This window comes from Salmo salar, chromosome 04 (genome assembly GCF_965601325.2).
Source record: "Salmo salar chromosome 04, fSalSal1, whole genome shotgun sequence".
Lineage (NCBI taxonomy): Eukaryota > Metazoa > Chordata > Actinopteri > Salmoniformes > Salmonidae > Salmo > Salmo salar.
Window position 1 is genome coordinate 51,317,181 of NC_138294.1, and position 13,691 is coordinate 51,330,871.

Below are 13,691 nucleotides of genomic sequence, written 5' to 3' on the forward strand. Positions count from 1 at the left end.
TGGACGGAGGGTCTGGATTATGTGTTCCCTGCACTGAATGTTAGTGCTGCGGCAGTGGCATTCGTGGAGGATGTGGAGATGCTGCTTTTCTTCAATACCCTCTCTGTCTCTCTGTCTCTTTCTCTCTGTCTCTTTCTTTCTGTCTCTCTCTCTCTCTCGCTCTCCATTCATTTATTGGCTCCCTCTCACACACATTATTGAATTAGCATCTGCTCAAGGATTTTTTGGGACAGAAAACGAGCCTTGCCCTGCGAGTCGGAAAAGATAGATCAGCATGCAAATAGTGTCGCTGTATACTGTACGGCGGAGTGAAGGAATGATCAAGTGGTTGAGTATGAAAAATGATGCAAGAAAGGAGTAATCTTTTGTTATTGCATCTGATCACGTCAATTAATAGCGTCTATATCCGTTGTACAATTAATCATACAATGAGGTGCTGACAATGATAACATATACAATGAATAATAATATCATATATATATATATATATATATATATATATATATATATATATATATATATATATATATATATATATATATATATATATATATATATGCCATTTAGCAGATGCATATAGTGGGGAGAGGAAAAGGCTGGTGTCTGCTTGGTTGAGTTACTGTGTTCCTCTGAGTCTGAAGAAGCTGTAATAGGAAATAGGAGCTCAAGAACCTGCTGCAAATACTCTGTCTGAGTTGAGACTAACAGCACTGATAAGGAGGGTAAGGAGAACAGAGGATATTACAAAACGTGAAAAGATTGAACACCCCAGAAATGCGGAGGCGGCCCAATGAATGACAGCATGCATATAAGAGCATTAAGGAGATGCATTTCTCTTGTGGTTGGCGTGTTCATTCTAAGCAGTGTTTTGTCTAGGGGTGCAGTGGTGCAGTGGTGAGTCATAGGAGAGGTGGGGCAATTGGGAGGGTGTGAATGTGTTAAAATCTGTTGTGAAAGAAGGCAGGATAATTAGCCCCGTAGGCGAGCCATCGTTAATCCACACCTTGTAATTAGAGTGCTAAGGTGTGATGTGGTGCCATGAGCACGCACTATCAGAAAACCTGCATACGACCCCCAAAACAGGTACCCCCTATCACAACAAATACATCAAGAAGACCTTCGGTCTCCAGTGGTAAATTCACTAATGGGGTCAAAAAACAATTACATATATAGCACCAAACTATAATTCATTGTTTGTGTTTCGTTGTAAATTCCTGATCATGATTTCTGATTCTTTATTTTTCTCCAGCCTCGAAAGACCGACCCCCGCCTATCATCCGGCAGGGCCCATCCAACCAGACGCAGGCTGTGGGGGGTGTGGCCCTGCTGAGGTGCCAGTCGTCAGGGGACCCGGAGCCCACCGTCACCTGGCTGAAGGATGGCCTCAGTCTGCTGGGGAAGGATCCTCGCATGGCCCTGCTGGAGCCTGGCAGCCTGCAGATCCAGAGCACTAGGGTGGGTTTATAGGACTGATGGTGTACAAACACAATACACCTCGTCACAGCAGCAAGCCTCTCCTCCACACTCCACACTGTGTTCACTCATGATTGATTTGGCCTTGAGTCTGCCTGCCACGGTGGCTTCATCTCTTTTCCCTTTCTGCCTCTCTACTTTCCTTGCCCTCTTTTCAATACACTGCCTGTTCTTCAGGGTTTCTCTCTATTCTCAAAGGCAGGCTGTTAAGGTTTGTGTGATTGTCGCTCCGTGTGTGTATGTGTGTGTGTCGCTCTGTGTGTGTGTGTGTGGTGTGTATGTCATATTGTTTTTTGAGAGAGAAGATAGAACACTTCCCATCTGATGTCAGTTGGATGTAATTCAAATGGACAAGTGCAGTCATGTTGCTTTTAAAGATGAATAGAGGGTATTGATTTGTATGTCATTTAAAGCTGTCGTTTAGAGCCAGTCTCCTGGGCAACGGTTAGAGATGCTCTAACTCATGGACAGTGATGTGGGGAGGGGAGTTTAACCATGTACAGCAGCATATCACCACCATCAAAGTGTGTGTAAGATGTCTACACACACACATACCCACACTCCCCTTTATCTCCCAAATCTCATTGGAATATCCATTAGACTGGCCAAAGCTGCAGTCCTCTGGGTTGATTTAATAAACCTTAGGGAGACGTGGTTATGAAAACAGAGGAAGTGAAATAAGGAGACAGAGAGAAGGGGAGGGAGGGAGTGAGTGGAAATAAATCAAAAATAGAGTGAGAAAGGGAAGAGGGTTCAAGAAAGCGAGGGAGAGGAGAGACGGAGAGAGGGAACGAGGGAGAGAGAGAGAGAGAGGGGGGAGAGAGAGAGAGAGAGAGAGAGCAAAGGGGAGGCCAGCTGTCATTGTTCCCCAGTGTTAAAGCGGCCAGCGTTAAATAGATTATCATGTCTCTGTTTCACTGTGTCTGTATTGATGATGATGGGGCTGAGGATGTGGGGGGCTGACTAGTACTAAATTAAATGTATTAAGAAAATTAACGTCAGCACTTCCAGGGCTCTTTTTTCATCTTCCCCCCACTCCGTCTTCTCATTCACACCCACTCCCTCTCTCCCTGGGAGTGAGTCAGGCCAATGGAGGTTAATGCATTTTTTGTGTACTGCTGGCTGCCGAGCTCTTTCCATAGCGGAGATTCACTACCAAACAATATCACTACTATCAAGAAGGCACACATATTTCAATAAACATTCAAAAACCTTTGTTTGTGAGGTGTTGATTGATCTGTTTCTCAGCATAATAGTTGGTTGGTCAGTTGTATGACCATTTTAATGGATGGATGTTATTTACATTTTTTTTTTATGAAATGTGAAATAATTGAATTGTTTAACTGGCTGGTCAGTGTAGGTTGTGATTGTCTCTTTGTTCCCCTCTGTCCTCCTCAGCTGTCTGACTCTGGGCTGTACACCTGTGTTGCCACCAGCTCAAGTGGGGAGACCTCATGGAGTGCCTTCCTGGATGTCAGAGGTACAGTAACATCTTGATTTACTGTCCCTTCTACCCACCATTGATTGAAGCCAAACGCACCAAACGAGTTCCACCATTTCTAATGCACCTTTCTCTTTCAATCTGCCTCTTTCGTTTTGATTCCTTTTGATAGAGCTTCTTCTCTTTTCCTTCCTCTCAGAGTCCAGTGACCTCACAGACTCCATGTCCCACAATGCCAGTGCCCTCCCAGGGCCTCCGTCTAAGCCAGAGGTCACTGATGTCACCAAGAGCAGTGTCTCGTTGTCATGGGAACCTGGGCCTGAGGAGGGCTCCCCAGTCACTTCCTACGTCATCGAGGCCTTTGGGTACGTCTGGGAACAGTATCCCCTAGCGAAGCCTCACTAAATGACCCCAAACTTTCAGAGCAATGACAGATGTATTCGTTTATGTGGGCATATGGGTCACTGCCACATCCAGGGCAAGCACAACAATCCCATGGATTTTGCAGAATAGGCTACATACGAGAATCATGTGCAGTCCAAGAAGGTTGATCAGGGGCTATTTGACTCAGTGTTTAGGTCTGGTTTCAGACCAGCTGTGCAGTGTCTTGATGGTGCTAGGTAAATTAGCCAAGAGAAAACAATAGGACTGTAGCTATGGAGAGCTATTACTGTAAAAGCTTTCCTTGGCTGCACTCACTAACGCTCTTCCTCTCCACGGTTCTCTGTGAGCAGTCAGCTGGTCAGCAACAGCTGGCAGACTGTGGCTGACCACGTGAAGACCACACAGTTCACGGTCAAAGACCTGCGACCGAACACGGTCTACCTGTTCCTCATCAGAGCGGTCAACGCCCAGGGTCTCGGAGACCCCAGCCCCATGTCTGAGCCTGTCCGCACCCAAGGTACCAACTAGAACGTGCTCCATGCCAACATGACATTTCAAACGGGTTCGATGGCAATATTTAATAGCACCTCTCTCTCTCTCTCTGTCAGACATCAGTCCTCCAGTGCAGGGTGTTGACCACCGTCGTGTCCAGAAGGAGCTGGGTGATGTAGTGGCCAGCATGCATAACCCTGTGGTCATCAGCTCTACCTCTGTCCAGGTCACATGGACCGTGAGTACAACTGTTTGGATTACTTACAATTGTATTTTGTTGTTGCATGTCAACAGAGATGCAGTTGTTAGTTTGTTGATAGTTCGGAACTCCTGTTGACCACGTGTAAGACGGCTCACTGCATAAAGCGTAGCTAAACATTTTGGCTTGCAGAGCACAATGATTCATTTATTTACCATGTATGACGCAGTGAGGAACTTGTATGAGGGGGTTTGGTATGAACCAGTGTGCTTTGTCTTTGTGGTGAGTTGTTATTCTCACTGAATCAGGAAGTGCAGAATCTCAAGATCTGAATAGTGAGAGAGATTAACCTTGTTTTCCAGGCTGGCTGGAGGACAGCATTAGGATCGTTCAGGAACAGAGACAGCTTAGCTGGTGTTTCCAGGCTTCATACACACAGTTTGAGTTTTGTTTTCACACATAATGCTGTGTGTCATCCACTGTCTGCGCCCACACACACACAGACACACACACACACACACACACAGACAGCTTCTGAGACGGGTGGACGTGGAGTCCAGGGACAGCTGGTGTTGCATCAATCTGTGATAATTTGGGGCGACGCAGGAATTAAGACAAATGTTTCTCACCGAGACAAATAGATCACCGTTAGCAGCAACATGTTGTGTTCTCTCTTTTGGATGCTGTTTGCAGTCAGTTCTTTATCTGGTGGTTATTCATCTTTTCCCTTGGCAAGGTGTCCCATCTGCCTTCTGGAGAGCCCTGCTTAATGACAGAGGCTCTTCTTTTTCACACGTACATACTCTTGCACACGCACATCCTCACATGCACACTCCCCATATGCTTCGGCTCTGTGTGCACCGGTGCCTTGATGATATTTTAACATTATTAGGTATCTGGGCTCTTCGAGGTGTGGATTTGCATAGTGCATAGCACCATTGCTCTGACCATATTATCCAATGCTATATGAGTTCAAACATCAAAAATGCCACTCTTGTGAAATTACACAAAGATACTTCTACCATCTTCAATTAGCCACATGATAATATTACTAGTATGAAATGACATTGTAACACAGGTTAGAGTAAATCCCAGAATCAGCGCAGTGTTTACTTCTTCACATACTTTTGTTGTCAAGAAAACCCCTTCTCCTACCATACCCTAGCATACCTGTCCTATAAAACAAGGGAAAAGTCAACAGAATTTGCTTGTTTATGGTATTTACTCCCACTATGGCTGCATCTAGCTAGCTGGATCAGTCAGTTCTAACAGGTAAGGGAGGGAGGGAAAGAGAGTGCGAGGGGGGGGTCGTCTCCCTAAGGTTTCTTCATAAAGCTTTTAGATTCACGAATCATTTCGTTAATGAAATGCAAACAGGCACCCGTAGAGGCTGAGCGTTGGCAGCGCGTCGGCATGATTTATTTGGACTGGGCTAAGGGTAAACAGCTGCTTTATTTGGCCTGTAAAAGCTTTTCGCTTGCTTCTGCCCCTGTTAACAAGCCATTACTGTGAGATATGTTGCACACTCCCTCCCCAGACCCCACCACTGCAACTTTTCCCCCGCCATAGTAACGGGGTTTGTTTACCGGAAAGGATACTGCATGGTTTTAATCCACTCTGTCGGGGTCAAGTGTAAGAGCTTTGTAGCTCTCTCTTTTGATGGTTTGGTCGGCATGTGCTGTATTTAAATGGGCAGTAAGTAGTTACTATGACTCAAAGTCGATAGGATTCAGCTAATGTTGAAGAAGAAAATGTTCTTGTAACATTACTCTAGTTATTGGAATTACATCCCTTTCAAAATCCACAATGTAAATAATAAATTCCTCTTCCTACCCTCTTTCTCTCTCTCTCTTTTTCTCTCCCTCAGGTGGAGAACCCTTCCCAGTTTATCCAGGGCTATCGTGTTCTGTACAGGCAGACGTCAGGTCTGCCCTCCCCTGGGGCCTGGCAGGTGCAGGACCTCAAGGTTCCATCTGAGAGAGACGTGGCGCTGTCTGCCCTGAAGAAGGGCGTTGTCTATGAGATAAAAGTCCGTCCATACTTCAACGAGTTCCAGGGAGCAGACAGTGAATCAATGACAGCACGTACCTTGGAGGAAGGTAAAGGACCATTACCAACTCAATATGTGTAGTGATGCAACAAAAATACATTGTCGACTCTGTAGGAGGTATTATTTTCACTTTGTCAAAAATGTTTGAAATTCTTTTACATCAATGCTACTTGTGTGCTACATCTGGTAATGGCCATATACCTTGAAGCTGATACAGAATATAATTGTACACACCCACAAACACACTCTCTGCAAATAAACATAAGAAAACTAAAGAGAAGACACACAAACACTGAGTATTAGGGTGACATCTTCCCTGTGGCAGATCTCCCAGACATCTCAGCTCTGTAGGGGGGTATGACAGGCCTGTGAGTCTGTGGGGGGGCCTGTCTCCTGTGACACCAGCTCAAACATCTTTCTGTGCCTCTCCCTGTTCCTGTCTCTGCTCTCTCTGGACCCCTGCTGTCACATCGCCTGCCATGCCCCTGTCGCATACAACATTTATATTGTGACTTTAAGATGTTACCTCTCTTTCTTTTCTTTCTTTTCTTTCTTTCTTTCTTTCTTTCTTTCTTTCTTTCTTTCTTTCTTTCTTTCTTTCTTTCTTTCTTTCTTTCTTTCTTTCTTTCTCTCTCTCTCTCTCTCTCACTTGCCCCCTCTCCACCTCTACTTCATACACATGCATAAATCAAATGTTCACTTACAGTAAATCAAACATTGATGTCAGTCAGAGATTTGAACAGAAGCTCAACTTAAATTGGCGTCTCAGGTTAAGATTCAGCCCTCTGTGAGTGGTTGATTAATTGGGGCCAGCAGCATTCAGGCTGCATTTTATTCCTTGTGTCCATTAACCCAATTAGGCCCACACAGGAGTTGTTATCCAAGTGTAACGCTCTGGGCATGTTCAGTCCGTGTAGACAATTCTCTCCAGACCTAGGGTCCTTCTGGAGAAATCTACTGTATCCACGGTAGCCAGGTGGCTCAGAGGCCAGCTGGTAAATGAGACTGTTGTGCAACGTCCCACCTGGCTAGCCACATTTCACTGAGACACAATCCAATAGCTGATTCACATGAATCTTCCACTGACTGTATAATGCCATTTCAAAATGTATGGCTTCTCAATTGACTTTAGTTCTGAGTTAACCCAACCAATCAATCAGATTTAAATGAGATGTTCCTTGGGAATACAGAGATGGTAGTTCAGAGTATTAAACTGCTGTAGTGTTCTGAATGAATGAATAATAAGCATCAAGCACTATAGAAACAATAGGTCTATGTGTTAATCTGTCCTATAGCCATGCTGTTAGCCTGCAGGTGTCTCCGAGCTGTTTGAATCCCTATACAGCCTTTGAAGGTGACTGGTATGAGCGGTCTGTCAGCCCACACTGGGGATCAGCAGGGTTTTGTCGATCTAAAACGATTGGACATGGGGTTACCAAAGTGTCACTTGGCACGCCACGTGGCACGCAGCAGGTCACATTTCTGCCAGCGATACATCACACAACTAATGGGCTTATTAGCATCTCATTCGTTCCTGTACACCACGATGGAGGGCTTTCATTTAGCTCAGATATGCATAATGTGATGCTTTAGCATCCCGAGCGCTAACGTGTGACTGCGTGTGATGGGGGTGATCCATTAATACGGAGGCAGTATCAGTCGCTGGGCTCGGGCCCTTCATCACAGGGCCATACTTTACTCTGGGGTACATGTGCCAGTCTGCTCTGCTCTTTTTTGGAAGGACACAGTTACTCGGTTATTGGTATGTTTAGTAAAGACTGCATGGAATTTCACCAGGCAGTGAAGAGTGATTGGGCCTTGGAAGTTCAACAGACAATAATATTGTTTGGCATTAGAGATTGTAACTTCCTGTTCAACTAGATGGATTGTTATAGTAGACTCCCCTAAACCTTTCGGGGCGGCAGGTAACCTAGTGGTTAGAGCGTTGGGCCAGTAACCGAAAGGTTGCTAGATCGAATCCCCGAGCTGACAAGGTCGTTCTGACACTGAACAAGGCAGTTAGCCCACTGTTCCTAGGCTGTCATTGTAAACAAGAATTTGTTCCTAACTGACTTGCCTAGTTAAATAAAGTTTAAAAAAACAACTTATGAAGGCACCAGGAGACCTCTGGTACTGCTCCTCAGCAAGGAAAAGGAATGATTCAAAGAAAGACTTAAGGGATGAAGGTTGGAGATAAAAAGAGGTGTGGAGAGTGCAGTCATTATTTCTGTATGTTGTGGTGGCTCTCCCAAGTGTATTTTTTTTAACACAGTGGTATTGTGCCTTGCTTCTGCTACAGAGAAAGCCTTCCACATTGAACTACTCTTTAAATATAAATCAAGGCAGTGCTCTCTGTTATGCTCTGGCGGACAGCAGGAAGCAGCAGTTCTCTATTGGAATGTGAAGATGTGGTGATGCTGATGTGCTTTGTTGTGCCTCCCCATGCAGCGCCCAGCGCTCCTCCTCAGCAGGTGACAGTGCTGACAGTGGGGAACCATAACAGCACCTCCATCAGCGTGTCCTGGGACCCCCCTCCCGCAGAGCACCAGAACGGCATCATCCAGGAGTACAAGGTAGGCAGCGGCAATCTGTATTCTATATGTTGAGAAAATAAAGCTTCACTGTGTGTGTATTGTATACACACATTGATATTACAAGACATTTGGTATCAACTGCCTCTTCCCACAAATGTGTGTGTGTGTGTGTGTGTGTGTGTGTGTGGTGTGTGTGTGTGTGTGTGTGTGTGTGTGTGTGTGTGTGTGTGTGTGTGTGTGTGTGTGTGTGTGTGTGTGTGTGTGTGTGTGTGTGTGTGTGTGTGTGTGTGTGTGTGTGTTAGATCTGGTGCCTGGCGAATGAGACACGTTTCCACGTGAATAAGACGGTGGATGCAGCCATCCGTTCCGTGGTGGTGGCGGGTCTGCAGGCGGGGGTGCAGTACCGTGTCGAGGTGGCGGCAGGCACCAGCACCGGGGTGGGGGTGAAGAGCGAGCCCCAGCCCATCGTCATAGGTAACACACACAGGGTCTGAGGCAACACACATAATAACAGGGAACCCTAATCTGACTCACAGACAGGGGGTCTGGAAAAATGATTGATCAATTTATCACGCTTGGAAAAAAATAAAATTGTGCATTGTCGGAGATCACATGTGTACTGCTGGAAGCTGAAGGTTCACTGAGTTCTGTAAGGCAGGCTCCATTCATAGTGATCTATCAGGAAATCAATAGCATTTCATTTAGTGTAGTGTCCAGTAACAGTGTGGCGAGTGCTGTTAGCCATATCAATAATCCTCCTCGATATCTGTGCGGCCAGCGCTAACAAAGTAGACAGTGTTATTGGGGTGGGCTTATCAGCCTATCACATCTTATCAAACGGCTGAAGGATAGGCCTAAAATCAATAGCAGAGCCAGGCCAAACGCTCTTCATCCGTGACTTTTGACTGATGTGTGGGGAAAATATCCTTAACGGCCACAGAAAGGCAAACAGAGGCCTGTGGACTGAGGCTTAATGACTGGGGCTGGGGCTCCTGCTCCCGCTGGAGACTGTGAATCTAATTTCACAGCACAGTAGCTGCAGCAGAAAATCAAACTCTGTCTGAGCTGCTCTGTCAATCTCCCGTCTCGGAGTTCAAATTGATGAGAGCACTGCTGAATTGATTAACTCTCTGCCGACATATTGCAGTTTTATGCTTTCAATGGTGTGGGTTTTTAATTTGATATTGTTTATCTATAGTGTTGTTTTTACCTTAGAAAATAGCTGTAACGTGATTGGACCTTCCTTACCTTTCTTACAGAATTTCTTGTTTTCAGATCATTTAGTAGATTTTGATATTAGCTATCAATAAACATAGATTTGTACTCGTTTTTGAGATATGTTAGCCGTTGACTGGTTTGGGTCTACTGGACAGCCAAACGCTATCCCATCCACCAGATGCCATGGTGTCCATCTGATTGGTGTCTCCTGTCCCCTGCTGTCTGTCCCCAGGTGCAGAGCTGCGTGATGTGATGACGGGGGCGGAGGGCAACAACAGCATCTCCGACGTGGTGAAGCAGCCGGCCTTCATCGCTGGGCTGGGAGGGGCCTGCTGGATCGTCCTCATGGGCTTCAGCGCCTGGCTGTACTGGAGGAGGAAGAAGAGGAAGGGCCTCAGCAACTACGCAGGTCAGAACCACTATACTATTATGGATACGGGCCTGAGTAATATCAACACCGATCAAAACCACCATACAGAAACATTACAGTGTAGACTAGGTTCCCAACTGCCTTAGACGATGTGTCTAGGGTGAGTTAGTGGAATCCCAGGTGAGAGACAGAGCTGTTTTGGCTAGAGGGTGTATCATTTAATGCAGAATAAAGGAGATATTCAACTCAGGCGGAAATAAGTCTTCTTTGCTTTAATCCATTGTGCACCTATGTGCATCAGCTGTGAACACAATCCCATCAAACCTGCACCATAAAACTCAAATACACTCATTTGAAATAAGTAATTCACATTTCCTTACATTATGGGACCATGACCCATGTCATTCACACATTAGCCATAAATGCATTCTCCAGATTTAGGTATGCAATTTTTCGTTTGGCCTTCTGGGGGTGATTTTAGCATGAAACTGTGGACTATTGGCATTATTTGGTTTGCTATCACCATGCTTCAGTGGCTGGGGTGGAAACCATAGTGATTACCGAATTCAATAGTGATTTGCTTTATTCACCAGCGCTCCTACTCAGAGCAAATTCATCTTCAATATGCAGTTTAATGTTTGTCTTCTTTTTGCTGCCTGCTTTGTATCTCTCACCCAGCCAATCTCCATACTCTCTGTCACATCTTTCCTGATACAGATGTATCTGTCAAACGGATGGTGTTGCATCTTGTTTTTGTATCTCTGTGGTTGTGTTCATGTTTGTTTATGCTGATGTTGCATCGACTTTGTCTACGGTGTCGACAGGCTTTTAACACACACTATCTCTGTCTTGTTTTGTTGCAGTTCAGTCCTTCACCTTTACCCGTGCAGGTATTGGCCATTTGTCCTGTCTTCTCACCTTAATTTGGATGTTGGACTGTAGCACTACAAAATATTTCCCCCCAAAAATATACCAGCTGGAAACACATTCACTGTTTTTCAGAGCGCTCTTCTGATTAAAATTCTTCCTCCTCTCTCACTCTGCTCCCTGCCATCTCTCTCTGGTTGGACCACAGTGACGTTTCAACGAGACAGAGGACTGATTGAAAATGGAAGGTGAGGACAAACAAAGTCCTTATTAAGTCACTCAACACATCGTAATGGCATGGTCTTTGATTACAGTGACAAAAAAAAACATTAGAAGTGATGATCCATCCCTTGTGGAACAACATGGATGCTGGTGTGACGATAGAACATATCAGTGTGGAATGATCAACCTTCACGGAGGGTACAGACTCATAGGAAGAAGAATAGATCCTGTATGATGAATGAACTCCTTATATGTTCCAAAACTCCCCCGCTTATTCATCCTGGCGCAACACGTGCGTTGATGTATCGATTGATTGAGTCATCAATCACTCCCGTGAAATTATCAGAAACAATTAATGCGGGCAGAGCAGGTTTTTTTATTGGCTCGTTCATCTGTGCAGCGGGGCTGGTGGTGGCGTTGCCAGGGGGGGGGTGATGAATTTGCCTGTCGACACACGGGGAGAGGCGCTGCTAACGGCACGCCTCCAGAATGCAAGCATTTGTAACGATGTAAAGAGATAATGACCCAGGGGAGGGGGCTGGAGAGGATACTCCCCGGTTCCACTGAACCCCAGGCAGGCGGACAGACACTGCAGTATAGGAATGTAGAGTACCCCTATCGTCTACTGCAACTCTAGTCTGATCTGCCTGACAGAGCACAGAGATGCGTAGCCTAGCTCTGAATATCACTGGGTGAAAATCACTGAGCACTAACTCTGGGAGAATATGAAGAGAGCTCCCCCAGGGGCTTGGGGATCAGGCTCTTCCTCTCCCTCTCTCTTTCCTTCTCTCTGCTTTCTTGTCCTTTTTTTTCTTCTCTCTTTCTCTCCTTTGTCACACCTGAGCAGGCAGATCCAGCCCAGAGCTGATACAAATGCAGCACAAAAAATACGCTAAAAATAAACTGTGTGTTGTTGCCTGAGCCTGTGTGTGTGTGTGTGGTGTGTGTGTGTGTGTGTGTGTGTGTGTGTGTGTGTGTGTGTGTGTGTGTGTGTGTGTGTGTGTGTGTGTGTGTGTGTGTGTGTGTGTGTGTGTGTGTGTGTGTGTGTGTGCGTTATTGGATGTGTGTATCTGTAAATTTGTGGGAACATGCCTGTGTGATTTTATATGGAAATGGCTCTTATAATGGTTTAAACACATTTTAAGCCATCACAAGTCAGATGGGTACAATTCCCTGGGTGCTTGGCAGACCTGGCTTAAAGGGAAATGCATTTGTGGACTTCTGCATTAATTAACCAAATGCAAACAAAGGCATGTGAGCCATGTGACTGAAGCCTCTGTACATACCAACAGCTATGTAAGGTAATAGTTAAAAGCACAGATATACCATTTAGAAAAATCATTTTTTTCTCCTAGTAACAAAATAAATAAAAAAACTATTCTGTATTTATTTCAGGCATTTGAGTGAAATTGCCAATTTCCTGTGCAATAAGAGAGGGCTGGTTTCACCAAAACAGCCTATGAGCGTTGCCATGTGTGTTGCTATGGAGACGCTACCCCACCAAGCCGTGCTGGCAGGCTAACCGCCAGAAGGCCCTCTATGATTCAAAATTTAAAATGTAAATGTCTGTACTGCTGGGCTCTAAAAGGGATTTAATGTCTCTGCGTTTAGTCCTGGTCCGTTTCTCTAGGGGGTGTTAGGGGCGCTAAAGCCCAGCACTGATTTATAGACTTGTCAGTTTTTTATGTCTCTCTGTTTGTTCATTGTTGCCTCTGCTCCAGGCTACTCCAGAGGAGCAGATATACTGAGTGAGGTTTCACAGCAATTTGTTGTTGAATCAGTCGGTATAACATCATGTGAGAAAATGTATAGTATTGCTGGGATTCAGACGGAACCAGATGTTTTCCTAATAACAATCTCTCTCTCTCTCCCTCCCTATCTCTCTCATTCTTCTCCATCCCTCTTCTGTCTTATCTCAAAAAATAGTCGTCCTGGTCTACTGAAAGCCGGTGACCCAGGATTCCCCTGGTTGGCTGACTCCTGGCCCTCCACCAGCCTGCCGGCCAACGGGGGCCTGGGAGGTCCCAAGGACCGGGGTAACTTTGGTCGTGGAGGTAAGAAAACATAGGTATCACCCCTGGTCAACCAGAACCAAACCCAGGGAATTAGAGAATGGAGGTTGATAGAGGGCTGACCCAGACCGTCCCAGCTGACCATGGTGTCACGCTATGCCACGGCAACACCACAGCCCCACAGTGAGACCAGAGGTCAGAGGTCATGTGCCCAGAGTGAGAGGCAGTGAATACATGTATGAGCTGCATGCATTATTCAGTGTGGAGGGTATCCCTCAGCAGGCACACTGACAGGCCGTCACACACACTCCGGACTCTCAGTCTCTCTGGATCACGCTACCTATCTCATCACTATTGGCTTCAAAAAACTGACACAAACTTTAATGAGAGTGCGTGTGTGTGCGTGTGTGTGTTTCTTCTGCCTATGCC

At 45.6% G+C, this 13,691-nt stretch overlaps 1 protein-coding gene across 4 annotated transcripts in view; it reads left to right on the plus strand.

Annotated features, from left to right (window-relative positions):
* LOC106603263 (roundabout homolog 2) overlaps window positions 1-13,691 on the plus strand; it is a 171,928-nt gene that overhangs the window by 141,472 nt on the left and 16,765 nt on the right. For 2 of the 4 annotated variants that reach the window (XM_014196666.3, XM_082974525.1), the window contains exons 9-20: window positions 1,250-1,455; window positions 2,872-2,953; window positions 3,114-3,279; window positions 3,649-3,815; window positions 3,907-4,028; window positions 5,857-6,088; window positions 8,488-8,612; window positions 8,876-9,047; window positions 10,024-10,200; window positions 11,025-11,051; window positions 11,237-11,276; window positions 13,177-13,304. In XM_014196666.3, the coding sequence (XP_014052141.1) occupies window positions 1,250-1,455; window positions 2,872-2,953; window positions 3,114-3,279; window positions 3,649-3,815; window positions 3,907-4,028; window positions 5,857-6,088; window positions 8,488-8,612; window positions 8,876-9,047; window positions 10,024-10,200; window positions 11,025-11,051; window positions 11,237-11,276; window positions 13,177-13,304 (1,644 nt within the window). The remainder of the gene's footprint in view (window positions 1-1,249; window positions 1,456-2,871; window positions 2,954-3,113; window positions 3,280-3,648; window positions 3,816-3,906; window positions 4,029-5,856; window positions 6,089-8,487; window positions 8,613-8,875; window positions 9,048-10,023; window positions 10,201-11,024; window positions 11,052-11,236; window positions 11,277-13,176; window positions 13,305-13,691) is intronic. The other 2 variants (XM_014196669.3, XM_014196672.3) reach the window with 1 other exon arrangement.